This window comes from Phaseolus vulgaris, chromosome 3 (genome assembly GCF_051622355.1).
Source record: "Phaseolus vulgaris cultivar YP4 chromosome 3, ASM5162235v1, whole genome shotgun sequence".
NCBI classification, from domain to species: domain Eukaryota; kingdom Viridiplantae; phylum Streptophyta; class Magnoliopsida; order Fabales; family Fabaceae; genus Phaseolus; species Phaseolus vulgaris.
The window spans coordinates 13456011-13475739 of NC_143500.1; the positions used below are offsets into that span (position 1 = coordinate 13456011).

A 19729-nucleotide genomic window follows, 5' to 3' on the forward strand; every position below is an offset into this window, starting at 1 on the left:
AATATTTTTTTTATTTTATACAAAAGTTAAAATTAAAAATAAAATAAAATTGTATACTGTAACAAGTTTATGCATGTATATTTTTCTTCTCTCTCCTACTCGTACTTGTATCCTCCCTTTTCTGGTACTGTGTCAGGTGTCCTCTGCGTCCAACGAGCTCTGATAGGTTTTTGCTGCTTTGCTTAGTCCTTCTGTACCCTTTGCATTTACACTTAAGTCCGTTGCATCATTCTTAAAATATTATAATTCATTCAAAATTTTCATCAACTCTAAAAAAATTTATATTTAAAAAGAACACAAGATATCTAAACATAGGATAATCTCTAACACAAATCTAAGAAAGCTTTAACAGACACTAAAAAAAGACAAAAAATAAATAAATGTCCTGTTTATTTAGATCACACGTGACTAAGACATGAATGTGACGTTTAAAGCAAATAGCCACGTCATTAAAAAATTTAGGAGAGAATATATACTAAGAGTTAATTTGTCACCCTCTTCTAAATTCCATCACTATATTTTCTAGGCTAAATCTTTCACACACAAAACAAGGCAAATCCATCAAAACCGCATCTCGTCGCACCAATCACACTGTATTCAAGCAACAGTAATCATGTCCCCGTCACCGCTCAAATTCCCATTAGACACAACCTCAGAAGTCGCCGGCGAAGGCTCCTCCGGCTCCGGCAGCCTCAGCTTCAGCCACACCGACCTCCCATTCAACTCCAACTCATCCATTTTCAAAGACGGAGGTGCCGGCAAAACCGGTTTCAACCTAGCTGACGGCACCGTTTGTTCATCTTCCTTCACCTTCATTGTTTCAATTTTCAAAAAAAGGAATTAGTAAAAGCTAAATTAAGATTTGATGCGTGTGGTAAAAAGGATACCGAGTCGGTGGTGATGTCGAAGAGACTAGATCTTCGGCGTTGGAGATTGTGAGTGTGACGACGGAGGAAATACTTTTGAGCGTGACTCGCGACCTGAGTGGGCGTTCGAGTCTTGACGAAGTTTCTAGAAATTCCTCTCCAATCTCCTTTCCCAACGTTCTCTAATCCCAACAGGAACTGCCTGTGCTCCTCCTCCGTCCACGGAACCCCTAATTTATTCGTTAATCCAAACACAACCATTCATTCTCATAACCAAACAAACACATCAACAAAAAGTATTAATCAATCGATTAATTAATAGATTACCTGGCTTCCGCGTGCGACGGCAGAGATGAATGACGTCGTCGGAGGCGTAGCCCGCATTGCGATGGTGCGGCGGAGGCGATTCAGAGTAAGGAGGAAGATTGTTCATGCTGGCACTCTTTCTGAGAGAGGTGGGGTTGTTATCGGATACGGTGAGGCGCACGCCGAAGAGCATGATCCCGTCCTTCTCCGCCGCACACATTTTGGGTTTGATTTAGTTCATGCAAGAGGATGAAGGAGAGTTTCTTTTGTAATAAAAGGAGTGAGATGAAGCAGAAAACCTCTTCACGTGCTTATATGTCAGATACTACTACCACTACACTTCTATTGGCCCATTTTTTTTTTAAATATATATTCTCTATTTTCTGTGCTTTATAAATATTCGTTACAATAATAAAAATGTCATATATTCATTGGATCTCGTATATCTTATTATATTTTATTTTCCATTCAAATGGAACATAAAAGAAAGTGGTATTTTATAAAATTATACAAATTTTTAATATTTCTTCTTAATATATGGATAATTTTATAATTTTATAGTTATTTTACTTTTTGTTTATTTATATATTATTTTAGAGATATTTTGTTTTCATTTTATATTATTTTTTCTTGAAATGAAAAAATGTATTTTTAATTTTTTTTCTCAAGATGTTTATTTTATTTTATCTCTATCTTTTTCTCCTTAAATATCAATCTTTAAAAACATTATCAAACATTTCAATATTTTCATTAAAGTTATCATCTTATGTAAGTATAAAAATGATGAAAGAACAATACAATTTAATGCTACTGAATACAAAATCCATAAAATTAATGTTGAATATGTTTTTATCTTTATATGTGTTTATTAAATTTGGTTTTATCTTTGTCCTTTAAAAATTAATTAATAGTTGGAACTCCACATCCATTACATATTGAAACATTGATGAATAGTGAAGCAAATTCATTAGAAAAAGAATAACATAATTTTATAGGGAAAAAACATTAATTTAGACAGTTTCATAAAAAGGAAAAAATCTCTAATCATCAATTCTGTATTTTACAACTACTTTAAATATAATTAATTCTATGTATCCAGCTCTATCTATAAAGTCATCATTTTTTAACGATGTCAACGACAATCTAATGGAAGAAAATTGAATCATTTAAAAAAAATAGGAAACTACATTAAATAAAAAAAATGGGAGATTAAATTGATTTTTTACTACTTATATTAGGATAAAATAAATAAATAAATATATATATATATATATATATAAAGTGAATGTAGGATCTAATTATTTGATTTAAATATAAAGAAGTTTAAGTAAAATGGAAAACGAAAAAAAATATAGATAGATTTAGAATATTATAATTATTTTTTTATTTTTTTTACTGATTAGGTTTTTTTTTTTATCAAATTTTGTTTGGAAGATAATTATGCATAGAACAAGTCCAATCAAAATTTTCTAATTTATTGTTGTTTAGTCTCTTTTGTGTCCTTCTTTTAAGGTTAAATTATTGTATTTAGGTGAAATCAACTTATTAATGTGAACTTTCATATGTATATCGTATGTCGTATATGCAAATTCTTATGTTTTTTACATTCTTGAAACTTAGAAATTGGTTTTTAAATTTGTGTTTGTGAAAATAAGTCAATTATATAAGAAGAGAGAGTTGAATTTTGTATTAAAAAAATTCACAATAATTAGCAAGAACAACCTCTAATAAGGTGAAAATGAAGTTTTATGTATAATGGTTATCAAATGCAATTTTTGTTTGACAAGCTTACTATGAAAAGGATTTTCAACCTTTTAAGAAAAATCTCTTTCTTTAATGCATTAAACAACAATTTGACAATATACAATTTGAAATAGTTAAAGGATGGGAGTGATTTATGCTTTCAATTTTTATACCAATTAGTCTATAAATTAAACTATGTCTAATTTTTTATCAACTTGATCAAGTTTCACACCACTAAGTCAGAGAAGCAAGAAAATTAAGACTCAAGCTCCAACTCTAGGCATGTCATAAACTAGAATGGGATTAAAATAATTAGATAGACTAGACATGGGTTTTGTTTGGAAAGCCAAGAAAAGGTGGCATCTTCGATATGGTGGAAGATTCAGTCAGTTTTGGGCGTATAAGTATCTCATTGGTCAATCAACCGCTTCTAGTGTAAACTCAAGCCATAAGATACAAATTGAGTATTTCTTGGACTTCAAACACTCCAAGCTAAAAATTGAGTATTGTTTGGATAAGTACTCACTCCTATGCTAAACTAAGTATTATTTGAATGACTTGCTTGTGTGATGTTCCCCACACAACCTTTATTTGACTGCACTTAGATTCAAATAATGTAGTTGGAATCTGATTATTACAAGTGCATATAACTCTCTTGACTACATATTTTCACTTACGAGAAAAGTCCTTAACATAATTCAAATTTAGATCTTGGAAACCAATGTTATGGAATTGTTTGTATATCTATGCCTATTGCATTATCATGCTTTGATAAACACACACACATATGCATAATATAAAACAATTGTAAGCAACAACAATGATAAAATTATTCACTTGTAACAACATGACATAACCTTCAAGTTGCTTCATCCATGTAAAGCTAGCATATGAAAATAGAAGTTGTTGTTCTCCTTTTGCCACCTCTCCACAAATGTAGATAATAACCCCTTATCTATAAAGTCATATTTGGCAGTGTAGAGGGTATTATCCCATAATTCTCAACTACAACCTCAATACGATCATGTAGGACATTGAATTTATTTAGTTTTCGCCAATGGGACACCAATTTGAAATTCCCAATATCCTACAAAAATAACATTAAGTATACTAATACAAAAAAGTCATAATTGTTAAAAATGAAGAAAATAAATTTAGGACTGATATCCCTTGTGTAAAATACACACATAGAGATCTTTATTTATAGATGAAAATAATAACATAATCAATAACATAATGATCCTACCGGTTGACCAGAACGCAAGAGCCTCGCCTCGTCAAAGATATTCTTCCTCTGGATCGGCTTTGCACCACGCTAGCTTCCGTCCTTCACACCTCGATTCACCTCAAGAACCTGCAAAAGACAGAGTGGCGCCGCTGCGGCCGATCGCGCTCCGACGCTCAAGTCAGTGACAGAATCACCAAAACTCTAAGAGAGAAAACTAAGAACTCAAGGAACCGTGCAAAAACTCTCTCAGTGTACTCAAATGTTCTCCAAGCGTAAAGAAGTGTTCTAAACGCGCGTACCTCAGAAGTTCGTTAGAATCTCTTATATACCTGTGCACTTTCTCTCTCCTGACGGTTACACATCTGAACACGTGGCTCGCATCCAGCTGTACACGTGTCACCATCTAGAGCGTCCTCTGCTTGAGCGTCACTTCTTACTCTTCAGGCTGTTCGACTAAGTTACCCATGCAAGGAGTAACTCGGTGTATAGCTGCCTTGGAGCGCGATCTCTTCTGTGTGGCGAGTACGGGGTGTCACCATACACACCCTCCTTGTGGTCTCGCCGGCCGCCATCATAATCTGCTTCACTTGCTTCACTGTGCATGTCCTGGTAAGCTGTTCCCTGGCCTCAACCTCTGGCTAGCTAGGGAATGATCATATGATAACTTCATCCTTCGCACTCGTGCCTTTTGAAGGCTTTGAACAAGCTTTCCTGATCTTTCGGCGATGTCCTCCTCTCGGCGATCTCTGATCACTTAGTCGCCTGGGTTCGCATCCAGCGACTACGACTCAAACCTGGTGACCGCCGGTTTAGATATGCTAAAGATCAGAGCACGCCAACTTAACGATTGGCGACTACACGAGCTCCCGACTTCCTTCCCTTCTGTTAGCCGGGTGTTCCGTTCAACACGCCTATATTATCGCTTGCTGCCACGTCATCACTTCCGACTACCTGGTCGGTACACATAATAATATAAATTATGGGCTAAGCCCGTTACATTTAACACCCCCCTCAAGTTGGTGGATATAAATCATATGTACCAAACTTGTTACAAATATAATCAATTATAGGCCCCTGTAAAGATTTAGTGAAAATATTTGTTAATTGATCACTCAAATTAACAAATTCAGTCTTGATGTCTCCAAACACAATCTTTTCTCAAATGAAATGACAATCAATCTTAATATGTTTGGTCCTTTCATGAAAGACGAGATTTGAGCTAATATGAAGATGAACCTAATTATCACAAATGAGTGTCATTTTATTGACTTCTCCAAATTGCAATTCTTTAAGTAATTGTTTAAGCCAAATAAGCTCACAAGTAGTTGAAACCATAACGTTATATTATGTTTTAACACTAGATCTTGCCACAACTTTGTTTCTTACTTTTCCAAGAAATTAATTCATCACTAATAGAAACACAATATCCAGAAGTAGATCTTCTATCAGATGAGGACCCTGCCCAATCGGCATCTGAATAACATACTATTCTAGTATGATTATTGTGACCATATAACAAGCCTTTTCCAGGAGAACCTTTAATATATTTCAATATACGAATGACTGCATTCCAATGATCAACACATGGTGAATTAAGGAATTGACTCACCACACTAACAACAAATGAAATATTTGGACGAGTGATAGTAAGATAGTTCAATTTTCAAACTAATGTTTTGTACTTCTCAGGATCTGAGAAAACCTCCCTCTGACTAGGTAGGAGTTTGACATTAGGATCCATATGTGTCTCAACATAATTTGAATTCGTTAATCCAGTTTCCTCCAAAATATCCAATGCATACTTCCTCTGAGAAATAACAATACCATTGTTTGATTATGCTACCTCAATCCATAAGAAATATCTGAGTTTGTCAAGATCTTTGGTCTGGAAGTGTTAACAAAGGTGTTGTTTTACCTATAACATGCCATGGTGATCACTGCCTGTAAAAACAATGTCATCAACATATACTACAAGATAGATACATCCAACACTCAAGTGGCAGTAAAAAATCGAATGATCTGCTTCACTGCAAGTCTTACCAAACTGTTGAACAACTTTGCTAAATTTTTCAAACCAAGTCGTGGGAGACTGCTTGAGACCATATAAGGATTTGTGGAGACGACATACCAATCTAGAAGACTCCCCCTGAGCAACAAAGTTGGGAGGTTGCTCCATATAAATTTCTTCCTGCAACTCCCCATTAAGAAAGACATTTTTGACATGTTGAAAAAGAGGTCATTGTTGAAGAGTAGTCATGGCTATGAATAAGCAAACTGAACCCATTTTTGCTACTGGAGAAAAAGTATCACCATAGTCTAAACCAAAAATTTGTGTATAACCCTTAGCCACAAGACGAGCTTTGAGACGATCAATAGTACCATCAGGACCAATTTTAATAGCAAAGACCTACCTGCAACCAACAACAAATTTCCTAGAAGCTGAAGGAACAAGGTCCCAAATTCCATTATTCTGAAGTGCACTCATTTCATCAAGCGTGGCATGACACCAACCAGGATGAGCTAAGGCATCACCTACAAACTTTAGAATGGACACAGAAGAAATAAACAAAAGGAAAGTATAAAAAGGTTGAGATAGTCGATGGTAGCTTAAAGCATTATAATGTGGAGAGAGATTACGGGTAGAACATATACCTTTATGGATGTAATGGGAATATCAAGTTCAACTATCGAAGCCATAAGGGATGGACGATCTGGCATTAGAAGAGAGTCATCATGTGGACAATGGGAAGATTGACGACCATTGTAAACTTGGAGAGGTGGAGGAGGAGTAGAATCTTCAGGCACACTAGACATAAAAGGAGGATCAAAGACAACTAGAATATGTACTTGTCCAGACATGGACTCAGGTGGAGAAGATAAAGACTTAAAATAAATAGAAGACTTAGTGAAGGTGACATTTGCATAAATGAAATAACGGTTAAGAGAGAGTGAAAAACATTTATATCCTTTTTTAGATCTAGTAAACCCTAAAAAAAACATTTGTGTGACCGAGCAGATAATTTATCTAGACCAGGACATAAATTGTGAACATAACATGTACACTCAAAAAATTTAGATGGTAAGGGATGAAGAGGTTCATGAGGAAATAAAATAGAATGAGGACTTTTATTCTCTAAAATCGAAGATAGCATATGATTAATTAGATAACTTGCACTAAGAACAACATCACCCCAAAAATGTTGAAGAACGTCACCTGAAGTAACATAGTACAAGTAGTTTCAACAAGGTGTCTATTTTTGCGATCAACCACCCCATTTCGTTGAGGGGTATAAGCACATGAGGTTTGATGAAGAATGCCATAATATTTCATAAAAGTGGCAAAAGAATGAGAAAGATACTCACGAGCATGAGCATTGCGGAAAGTTCTAATTGAAACTCCAAATTGATTTTTAATTTCGTTATATAAAGATTGAAATATAGAAAACAACTCAGAACGAGATTTCATTAAAAATAACCAAGTACATCTTGAATAATCATCTATAAAAGTAACAAAATAATGAAACCCTAAATTATAATTAACACGACTTGGTCCCCAAATGTCAGAGTGAACTAAGACAAAAGGGGATGAAACACGTTATGAGACACTACTAGGAAAAGAACTGCGACTTTGTTTACTAAAATGACATGAAGACAAACTAGACACTTTGGACAGACTTATAATAAGGTGTTGCATCTTAGCAAGACTAGGATGAACTAGCTGAGCATGAATGAGAGATGGAGAATCCATAATCGTGTCAACATGTGTAAATGTTCGTAGGTGGTAAAGACCATGAGACTCACATCTGATGCCAATCATACATCCCGAACTCCAGTCCTTTAAACAAATAGAATCTTTGGTAAAAGAAATAACACAATCAAGGGAACGAGTTAGACGACTAATGGATAATAAATTAAAGGGAGACCCAGGAATATAAAGAACATTATCAATAGATAAAGAAGGAAGAAGATGAATAGTACCAACACCATGGGAGGAGACCATAGAGCCATTGGCCCTGGTAATGGTTGGTAAATAACTGGAGGTAGACAAAGAAAAGAAAAAGGATTTACTACTAGTAATATGATCGGTGGCACCTGAGTCGAGAACCCAAGGACCAAGAGAATTGGAGTGAGTAAGGACAGCAAAAGGTGTACTTGAATGTGCAACAGAAGCAATGGAACTAGAGTTCTGACGATCCTCATACCATTTAAGAAATTCATTATAAATTGCAGGTTGACTTGAGATATCAAATGAAGTAGGTAGAAGGTTGCATAGGAACATTTGGGGCAACTGCAACAAATATAGGAGGACGAACATGTAAGGCATAACACCGATCAATTTTGTGGCCAAGTTTGCCACTATGGTCACACTTGTGATGCCTTTTGCCCTTGGAAGGGCGAGTACGATCATAACATTGATAGATTAAAGCAAAAGAGTCATTAACTGGAAGAGGTGTATCAGTGGTGTGTTTACTTAGCACACGCAGAAGGGTAAAACAAGTGGAAGTAAACTTGGGAACAACAGGAGATCCAAAAATTTGATCACGGACATGAGTATAATCATCAGGAAGGCCATGTAAGCCCAATAACATGAAGAACTTGGATCGTTGCTCTAGTTCTTGAGTAGGAGTGGAGGCATGAGGCAATAATTTATTAAAATAATGAAGAAGAGCATGTAGTTTACCCAAATATTCAGCCATTGTACGATCAAGACGTTCAGGGGCAACAACGGTAAGGAGATTTTGACACACACCATAAAAACGTTGAGTATCATTGATGTATAATAATTTCGCCTGTTTCCAAACTTCTGAACATGTCTCAAAAACATGAAAAATTGTTTTAAAGATGAGTGAATAATATATTTAATAACAATGCATAATTGAGCATCAATTTTCAACCAACGGAAAGCCTCATCTGTAAAAACAGTGCTCACACATTGGGTAAGATGATGAACATAATATTGACTCTTAAGCCATAATTTAATATCCGAGGCCCAAGTGTCATAATTAGTTCCATCCAATTTGTCAATAGAAAGATGAACATTGACATGATTAGTATAGATAGATGAATTGGACATAGTGGTAGCCGAAGAAGTCATAGACCCAGTTGCTGACGACATATTGGTAGGAGACGGATTGAGCCCAGTGGTAGGAGACAGATCCATAAAGCCCAATATAGAAATATCTCGGAAAAATCAATTTGAATTACTAAACCTAATCACTATAAAAACTTCTAGAAAGCTCAATTCAAAATACTTTTCCAAATCACTTGATCTGTAAAATCTTTCTCGATTGATCCATTCAAAATGTAAAATCAATTTTTTAAATTTTTAGATTGGTTTATCAATAATGTATTTTCGAATTGATGAATCTAGAAACTATACAAATCACTAGAGCCTTCCATGACTAATCTAGAATCAAAATTCCACAAAATGAAATAAAGAAAAATAAAATTTTCTTCTTACATGGTGATAAGGCACAACAATGGCAATACTTCTTGAAGGAAGGGAATAAATAGCAACAACAGTCACATGATGGATGTTCACAATGATTGAAGTGGTGAATGTGTTTGTAGTCTTATATGGATGTGTAAGAAAGAATGGTACAACCCAATTAAACATGGAGATAACCAAGGAAACAGCAGACATTTCACAATTAAGTCAATCATCTCAGCATCCAAGACAAGACCCCACCGAACTTCAGAAGGACCTCAACAGAAGAAGAACTAGACATAGGCCAGAGCATCATATGTGTTAGAATATATGGCTTTAAACTAGAGGGGGGTGAATTGTTTAAAGAGAGTTTTCGCAATCTATTGAGCCTTGAATGAAAATACTTCACAAATACCTTGATTAAGAAATCAGTTTTTCAAAACACAAAGCCAAAAGCACAGCACTAGAAAAACAATCGGTTGTTTCGCAGAAACAATCGGTTGTTTATACCAGTAAACAAATATCAAAACTGAATTCTAAAGAGTTAGGGATAGAGAAAATGTACATAGATGTTTATACTGGTTCACTCCAAATCCAGAGCTACATCCAGTCTTCTCAGAAACCTGATGACTTTTTACGGCAAGTGCACCACGTTTGTCAGAAGTAATAATTGTCCCTAAGGACGGATATCGATCCCACAAAGAACAGTGAATTATCGAGTACAATATTCGCTAAATATAACAACAGAACAATAAAAAAGAGTTTGAAGAAGTGATTATGTTGGCACTGATCAATAAAAAAACAAACAAAGAATTAGTTGCTTCAATTGGAAAAATTGGGATTAAGTTTCATCTCTCTCACTCTCATGTATTTTGATTAGCATGTTAATATTAAGTTCTTTAATTGAAATTGATGCCCGTATAAAAATCATTTATATCGATTCCTCGCATATAAAATCCTTAAGAATGTTCCCTAACTATCGATCCCTCGCATACTTATAAGAACAACTTAGAACGAAGCTCAGACGTTTAATAGCAATTAACATTTCAAGTCTATTCCTAGCACTCAAATATGTTAAGTATTGTTGTTTAGGTCCGAACCCTAAAAATACCTCCTGGTCAGATTTAAGATTCTCAATTTGTCACGGAGAATTAAAAGTAAAACAACAATACCAATAATCAATCAAGAACTGAATATTAATATATAAAATATCACCTCAATACATAAGAGTTTAAGCAGATTACTCCCAATCCCAAAGGGTAGAATTAGCCACGCATACTTCTATCACCTTCCATTCTCCCAATTGGGTTACAATTCACTCTATGGTGTTTTCCTCTCAATCTGGCACACTAAGGTTGAGTCTCTAGCCCTCTATTTATCCTAGTTTTCTAGGGTTAGGTTGTTTCCTATGTCGCGCTAATGGGCTAAATGATAAAACATAAAAAAGGCCCAATCTTTCTTTGCATCTTTTTCCATTCTGGGACCTTCTATCTTTATTTTTTTAGCTCAAATCATTCATCTTTAATCCAAATCTCCAATCTTCCTTATAAATCTGCAATTAACACCAAATTTGAGAATAAAATACTCTTATTCAAATAAAGATCATAAAAAATGTAAAAAGGTATAAATTCATAAATTAGGGATTATTTTATATGTAAATTAGCAATAAATCCTCATAAGTGCCTATATTTTAATATGAAATATTACTGAAATTAGACACTTATCACTCTCCCCAACTTAAAATCTTGCTTGTCCTCAAGCAAAGTAAATGAATATATTTGAATTTAAATATCAAACAGCTTAATTCATTAAACAATAAATCAAATTAGAAACTTATGATGCTTGCAATTTCAAATATAGAAAATTATAGACACAATCAATTTCCAAGATAAAATCAAAACAAATAAATGAAAATTCATCAAGGAATATCTTCTCATATGCTCACGGGTAAGTGTTTCTCTCTATTTTCACTGAATCATAACAAATCACAGTTGCTTTTCATTTCATCTTCAAATCACAAACATATTAGAAACATGAATCTTGAGGTCTTTTACAGGGTTGTAATGAGGCTGGGCTTCCAAAAAATATTGGTTTTTCTTAGATAACAAAATGCACATCTTAAAGAAGAAGAACATACCTACAATTCAATTATAGAGAACATATATGTTATCTAATTACCACTTTCTTTCGATGTCACCTTTTTCCTCATTTTCTTTCTTTTCATGATTTTCATGAAATTTTTTTCTATCTTTCTTTTTTTTTTATTTCTTTTTCTTCTTCTGTTTCTGTTTTTTTTTCAATAATAGGAAAAGATTCTTCCTATTTTCAACTTTTTGAACTTTCAAAATCAGAACCAACCATTCCCTTTTCTATATGTATTGCATCTATGTTCTCCTTCCTTAGACATGCTAAAGGGTAGAAAATTATATCAATAAAGGTTAAGGTGCAATATTAACAAAAAATTTCTTAGCCCAAAGGGGATATAAAAAAATTGGAATTCTAATATAAAGGTTGGCTTTTTGGCCCTGGCTCCTAATTAACACAAACAAATGCCTCAATCATCTTCATGATCTTTTATGATGCAACAAAAATAAAAATTAAGCAACCACAACTGTCAATTCATCAGTAAAACTCTCAAAACTGTTTAAGGTTCACACACTCACTTGGTTTAAATGGTCTCATTCTTTTTGTCTTGTCATTATTTGTCCTAATCAATCATCCTGTTAAATTTTCATGTATCATAATTTTAACTACATTTGAATAGGGATTCAATCATATTTTCTTTTCTAACCTGTGTCTAATTCATCTCACTGTTTAATATCTAAACACAAATTCTTTTTTCCACAATTCAAAATTAATATTCTAGTTCTTTTTTTATTTGAGAAAAATAAACTAGAAAGCAAACAAATTAAAACTGAAAATTTATTCAAGAAGGATAATTCAAAACCTAAAACTAACAAACTAACAAAAACAACAAATTTACTCAAAACACAAAATAAGCAATTAAAACAAACTAAAAAAAAACAAATGAAAAAAACAAAATAACCGAAAAATAAAATAAAATAAATAAAAACTAAACAGAAAATAAAATTTAAATAATTGAAAAGAAAAGAGAATTAGAGAGATAGAACCATATTTTTGCTCAATCCTCTCTTCTTAAGAAGTCATCCAGCTTTTTGTTAAAATTTTTATCTATAGTCTTGCTTCATTTGCTGGATCTGCCCCCTTGACTAATAGAACCTGTCCTCAGGTCAAAATACATAACCAGCAAAATGATTAGGAGGCATACAAGATTTTTTATTTATTTATTTATTTTTTTTATTTTTTTGAAAAATAAAATAAACAAAGGTAACAACATAAAACTAAAATGTGGACTGGGTTGCCTCCCAGTAAGCGCTCATTTAACGTCATCTAGCTTGACGCCTGTTTATTTCAAGGAGGATATTTATCTTGTTCCACCCGTGCTTTTGTTATCACTTTTATCCGTCTTGAATATGGCTCTTCAACTTCAATTTTTCCGTCCTTCTTCAATTCCTTGATGACCCATAATTTTCTTGTTTTCTTCCTTCCTCTACCCCTACATGCGTTGAGCATGATAGGTTGTCCTGGATGATACTCCTCTCCTTCCACTAGCTTTCCTTGATTGTCTCCTTTTGCCTCTAACTTTTCATGACGTATAACTTTCTCCTTTGACTTTGAACTCTTCATCTTTTCACTATTTCTTGGAATTTCCTCTTGTTTCCCAGTCTCATCTGCAGTACACTTGGTTACATCATTAAAAAGATTAAATTTTACCTCTTCATCATGAGACCTTACAAGAATTTCTCCCTTGTCAACATCAACTGACTTTAGCAGTTTTCATTAAAGGTCTGCCGAGAATCAAAGGGACATCCTCATCTTCTTTCATGTCCAGGATAACAAAATCCACCGGAAATATGAATTTGTCTATTTGCATAAGGACATCTTCAACCACACCATAGGGATACTTCACTGTTCTGTCAGGCAATTGTAACTGCATCTTGGTGGGTTTAACCTCCAAGTTACCTATCTGTCTTAACATGGATAATGGCATCAAATTTACACTTGACCCTAAGTCCAATAAAGCATTATACACAAATAAATTACCAATTGACACAGAAATAGTAAAACTCCTTGGATCCCTGAATTTCTTTGGCAAAGTTTTTGAGAAATTGCTCCCTGCTTCCTTCTCTCCATATTTATTTTTAAAACAACATATCTTCCTTCTAACTTCATCAAAATATGTCTTTTTCTCTGGCCATCCTGTAAAATAATTTTTTGGAAGCAAATTGTCAGAAAATAATCCTTCCTTTTCTTTTTTTATGTTCCTCTGGGATATTTCTTTTGCGATTTCTACAATTTCACAATTTTCTCCCTCTTCCTTATTTTTTTCCTTTTCATTTTCAACCTTCACCATCTCACCATTTTCTTCTCTAGTTTTCTCATCACCTTCAGTAGTGATGTTATTGCACTGCTCCTTGGGGTTGGTGGTAGTGTTAGCTGAGAATTGGCCAATTTTCCCTTCTACAGTTTGTGTGAGTTGTGACATTTGTTTAGCTAGCTGTCCTATCTGAGTTTCCATGCTCCTAATTGTAGCCATACTATTTTCCTGTGTACTCACAATCTTTGACAAAACATCTTCCACTTTATTCATCCTGTCAGGAATAGATGAAGAATTCGATTGATGCTGCTGTTGGAAAGGCCCTTGCTTGTTGGATGAATTATAGTCTTGCTTCCATCCAAAATTCTGATTTTGATTATTTTTCCAACCTTGAGGATAATTGTTAGAAAAACCGCCTTGCCTTCCTTGATTGCCCATATAATTCACCTCAACTTCGGATGCGTTGTTCTGATAAGAACAGTGACCATTAGGATGATCACCTCCACAAAAATCACACCTGAGAGGTACATTCTGACTTTGGAGTGATTGAACAGCATGCAACTTTTGGGGTAATTGGGTCATATGTGCGGTCAGTTGCTCAAGTTGCTGTGTCAGAATTTTGTTTTGAGCTAGCAATGCATCTGCAGTGTTTAACTCCAATACTCCTCTTTTTTGATGATTTTGTCTATCATGTTGAGCTTGATAGTCAGTTGTGGCCAAAGCTTCTATAATCCTTGTTGCTTGATCTGCATCAACAGCCATCATTGTGCCACCAGCCGCGGCATCTAGGAGCATCTTTGTATTTGATCTGAGACCATTAATAAATATGCTCAGTTGAGCAATATCTTCAAACCCATGGTTTGGGCATTTTCTCAGCATCCTCTTGAATCTCTCCCATGCCTCACAGAAAGACTCTTCTACCCCTTGTCTGAACATAGATATTTCAGACTTAGCATTGATGTAGCGAGAGATTGGGAAAAATCTTTGCAAAAAATTTTCCTCCACATCCTTCCATTTGGTTAAACTCTGATTAGGATGAGATATAAGCCACTCCTTTGCTTTCCCTGCCAAAGAAAAAGGAAATAAACGCATGTATATACTCTCAAGATCACCTGATTGGAAACCCATAGTTCCCACCAATTCATGAAAAGTAGCCAAGTGTGTATGAGGATCCTCATGATCCATCGCCGTGAATTGATTGGTACTAATGAGGGTAAGGAATGCAGGCTTCATCTCCAAGGCCCTGTTAGTTGCAGGCACTGCAATGCTAGAAAAGTGTCTAGGCCCTTGATGTATGGCGTAATCTCCAAGAGTTCTCCTAGGAGGTGGTGTTTCCTCCCCCGCCATGTTGTTATTCTCCTGAAAAATATCAATGGAAAAAGAAGAAGATGTTGAAGAATACTCTCTATTATCTTCTTGATTCTCTTTTGTCTTTGATTTTCGATTTTTTCTGGCCACCTTCTCAATTTCTGCTTTAAATAGCAAGTGGTCTTCTGGAACTTTGACCTCTCAATATCATATAAAAACAACTAATGCAAGGGTTAGAAGGAAAAAATCACAAGTAGTAACCCCAATGTTATATTTATATTATTATTTAATTTTTTTTATTCAAAAATTCAAAAATAAACAAGAATTTAAATAGCTAACTAAAATAAAATCAATAAACTACAAATTAAAACTTAAAGATAAAATAAAACAAAAACAAAACACTAAAATGACACTAAGAAAATAAAACAAAGATATTCAGAAAAAAATAAAAATAAAAAATATAACAAAAATAAAAATAAAAATATATAAATAAAATAAAAACTAAAACAGAATAGAAGAAAACAATGAAAACGAGAAATAACTAAAATCAAGAAATAAAAACAGAATAAAATAAATACTAGAAATAAAAACAAAATAGAATAAAACAGATAAAACAAAACGTAAACAACTAACTAACTTATTTTAAAGATACTACGTAAACTAACGTAAAAATAAAAGCTAAAACTAGTAATAGATAAATAATTAAAACAAATAAAAACTACCTAAACCTAAATAAAACTACGTAACTAAACCTAAAAAGAACTAAAATAAAATAAAATCAAAACAAAAATCAAACTAAATCTGAAAATAAATAGAAATAACTAAAATCAAAATAAGAATTAAAATAATAACAACAAATCAGCAAACTAAAATAAAATCAAATAAAATAAAAAAGAATCTGTAAAAAAAAAAAAATTAAAACAAATCAAAACAATTAAAATATTCACAATATTTAGGAAATTATACTCAACAAATCAAAACCTGTCCCCGGCAACGGCGCCAAAAACTTGATGACTTTTTACGGCAAGTGCACCGCGTTTGTCAGAAGTAATAATTGTCCCTAAGGACGGATATCGATCCCACAAAGAACAGTGAATTATCGAGTACAATATTCGCTAAATATAACAACAGAACAATAAAAAAGAGTTTGAAGAAGTGATTATGTTGGCACTGATCAATAAAAAAACAAACAAAGAATTAGTTGCTTCAATTGGAAAAATTGGGATTAAGTTTCATCTCTCTCACTCTCATGTATTTTGATTAGCATGTTAATATTAAGTTCTTTAATTGAAATTGATGCCCGTATAAAAATCATTTATATCGATTCCTCGCATATAAAATCCTTAAGAATGTTCCCTAACTATCGATCCCTCGCATACTTATAAGAACAACTTAGAACGAAGCTCAGACGTTTAATAGCAATTAACATTTCAAGTCTATTCCTAGCACTCAAATATGTTAAGTATTGTTGTTTAGGTCCGAACCCTAAAAATACCTCCTGGTCAGATTTAAGATTCTCAATTTGTCACGGAGAATTAAAAGTAAAACAACAATACCAATAATCAATCAAGAACTGAATATTAATATATAAAATATCACCTCAATACATAAGAGTTTAAGCAGATTACTCCCAATCCCAAAGGGTAGAATTAGCCACGCATACTTCTATCACCTTCCATTCTCCCAATTGGGTTACAATTCACTCTATGGTGTTTTCCTCTCAATCTGGCACACTAAGGTTGAGTCTCTAGCCCTCTATTTATCCTAGTTTTCTAGGGTTAGGTTGTTTCCTATGTCGCGCTAATGGGCTAAATGATAAAACATAAAAAAGGCCCAATCTTTCTTTGCATCTTTTTCCATTCTGGGACCTTCTATCTTTATTTTTTTAGCTCAAATCATTCATCTTTAATCCAAATCTCCAATCTTCCTTATAAATCTGCAATTAAACCCTGAGGAAATCCACTAAGCAATCACAACCTGATCACTTACACCACAACCAAGAAAGTGACCTTGAACACCTCAAGACACACACTCTTCTTGGCCAACACACCAACACTAAGATTGCTGATCTTGATCCCCTCAAGAACACACAACCAATCTCAACAAACACAGAAACGAAAACTTGTTTCACAGAGTACAAGGATTACACCTGTTACAGAGGATAATCTGAAATCAATACAAGCAGAATCCTATTCCACAAGCTTTGATCAATCACAAACTTTCAGCAATCTCAGCTCTTTGAAAAACTCAAAAACTCTTAGCAAAAAACTTGTCAAAGATTAATTCTCAAATATGTTTTTCTGAATATATTCAAAGATGTAGTTTGTTATCAAACCTTAACAAACTCTTAAATTGCATTAAAAGATTGGTCAAAGCATTTAATGACTGAAGCGTAAGCAGTTAAATCATTTAAAGCTCAGTCAAAGATAAAACAATTTTTCTGTTATGGTCCCAAAACAAACAATCGGTTGTTTCCTCGAATCAATCGGTTGTTTTGGTTCTAACAGTTCAACCATTTGAAAAACAGTTTTCAATCTTTTCTTAAAACATCTAAGTATAAACAATCGGTTGTTTTAACTTAGTTTGAAAAACATTTTACTTTCACAAAGATTGAGAATGCCTATGCTTTATATTCGATCAAGGGGTGGATTACAACACTCAAACTACCCCAGAACTATACTAAACTAGCACAGCAACAGCAAGCACAGCCAAGGCTTCAACATCCTTCAAAGGGTTTGGATTCTTCAAAGCTTGAACATCACTTGGTTCAACAATATGTTCTTCTTATCTTTTTAAAAGACAAGTTTATGTAAATAAATTGGGGGCCCAAATATAATAATAAGCTAGATTAGGGTTCACTTAGCATAAATTGGGGTGTACTTAGCATAAATTGGGCTTGTGTCTAGCCCACCTTTCATGACAAGTGCTAGGTTTAGGGATTCTTTGACCTACCTTCTAAAAAGTTTCTCACAAATGACACCCCTGCCAGCATCATATAATTGTGTTTTCTCTTTACCCTCTAGAAGTGAACTTTCACACTTACTAACCACTTGGTTAAGTTCGTATCTCTGTTAAAAATTTCATTCCATTGAGTGTCCAAAATCATTATATTTTTTTTATTTGAGTTTCAATTATCAATTAAGGAGGCATGGTCATTTGATTTTGTAATCTCAAGTACAACAACACCAAGTTGGATAATAAAACAAAACGAAGTTCTTTAACTATGTTTATCTTTACCAAACAACTTTGTTTAGTCTGGTTGATTTAATTTTTATTTTAGTATTTAATTAAAAAATGAAACAATTTCATTTTTTATAAAGATGATTAGGGTTCCAAAGTTTCATTTTCCTTATTGTCTAAGTTTATAATATTGTGCTTAAGACTGTAAAGCTTAGTCGACATATAAATCACGGTGTCGAACTATTTCATCCAATTTTTTCTCATTGTTTCATTCTTTATATTTTTTGATTCCATCTTGTAAAATTTATCCTCCTTTTACCACTTTCAAATTATTCGGTAGTTAGTTTCAATCATGTATTTTACAAGTCAATTTTCCCCAATTGTTGTGTACTTTGAGGACTTCAGTCACAACACTTCAGAAAATTTTGTTTTGCTTACAGGTAAAATAAATCCTGTTCTTGATTCTTTCTTGCTAGAATATATCTTTATTTTATGTTTCCTTCCCCTATTTTTAAACTTGTTTTTTTATGACTGACCTTTTAAATTTACTTACAGTTATTATAGGTCTTACCTACATCAAATAAAAATAATTTTTTATAATATATGTGGATACAAATTTTATTTTATAATTTTATAAAATTAAGCTGTTCTTTAGAATGAATTTTTATTTAAATAATTTTGACTTTATACATAATTTTTTTTATATTATACTGCTATTTAACATGTGATTTTGTTATTTTGATTATGTGTACTTGATTCCTTCTAATTCGGTCATAGTTGTATCTCATCAATTTCTTTATCCGAGAATTTTCTTGAAATTTTGTTTAGCTTGGACAGCAGTGAACAGAATGAGGGCCTCAACATATATGTGATGAACGAAAAGGTATATAATTTAATTTTGGTTAAATATAATTTAGCTTCTCTGCTCGGTGAATTCTTAATTTTATCTTGTGGTTTGGTTTTCTTTACTATTTGTCACTGGCATTGTCAATTTAACTTCTTTGAAATTTAATTAAAGTTTGAATCTTCAGGGATTATTTAAAATTACAATACTTTCTTATTTAGATAAACAAAATTTAAGATAATTGTAATCTTAATTTATCCAGGATAATCTTTAAAATTCCTTCTATTTCTTGATTTGTATGTATTCAATTCAATATAAGTGATTTAGTTAAGTTGATTAGACTCTATTTGTTCTAATAAGAAGTTAGTGACAAGCTTATAAGAGGACAGAAGGACAGATTATTATTTTTATATGATTTTGTACCTGA

The 19729-nt window shown here is 33.2% G+C and overlaps 1 protein-coding gene and 2 pseudogenes across 1 annotated transcript; 1 reads left to right on the top strand and 2 right to left on the bottom strand.

The window, feature by feature from the left end:
- Positions 1-373: 373 nt before the first annotated feature.
- Positions 374-1512, bottom strand: LOC137806646 (transcription factor MYB1R1). The gene is made up of 3 exons (XM_068606861.2): positions 1194-1512; positions 888-1096; positions 374-810 (listed from the first exon to the last, which is right to left on the bottom strand). The coding sequence occupies exons 1-3, from the start codon at positions 1390-1392 to the stop codon at positions 598-600; spliced, it is 621 nt and encodes a 206-aa protein (XP_068462962.1). The 5' UTR covers positions 1393-1512; the 3' UTR covers positions 374-597.
- Positions 1513-8387: 6875 nt separating this feature from the next.
- On the bottom strand, positions 8388-9259 carry LOC150028696 (uncharacterized; annotated as a pseudogene).
- A 5561-nt stretch (positions 9260-14820) lies between these two features.
- LOC137808864 (small nucleolar RNA R71) lies at positions 14821-14926 on the top strand (annotated as a pseudogene).
- The last annotated feature ends 4803 nt before the right edge of the window (positions 14927-19729 follow it).

Excerpts from the sequence above, each read along its gene's own strand:
- LOC137806646 (XM_068606861.2), bottom strand. The coding sequence starts at position 1,392 with ATGTGTGCGGCGGAGAAGGACGGGATCATGCTCTTCGGCGTGCGCCTC. Across the intron at positions 1,097-1,193 it reads CCGTCGCACGCGGAAGCCAG|GGGTTCCGTGGACGGAGGAG; the intron begins GTAATCTATTAA and ends CGAATAAATTAG. Across the intron at positions 811-887 it reads TCGACATCACCACCGACTCG|GTGAAGGAAGATGAACAAAC; the intron begins GTATCCTTTTTA and ends GAAACAATGAAG.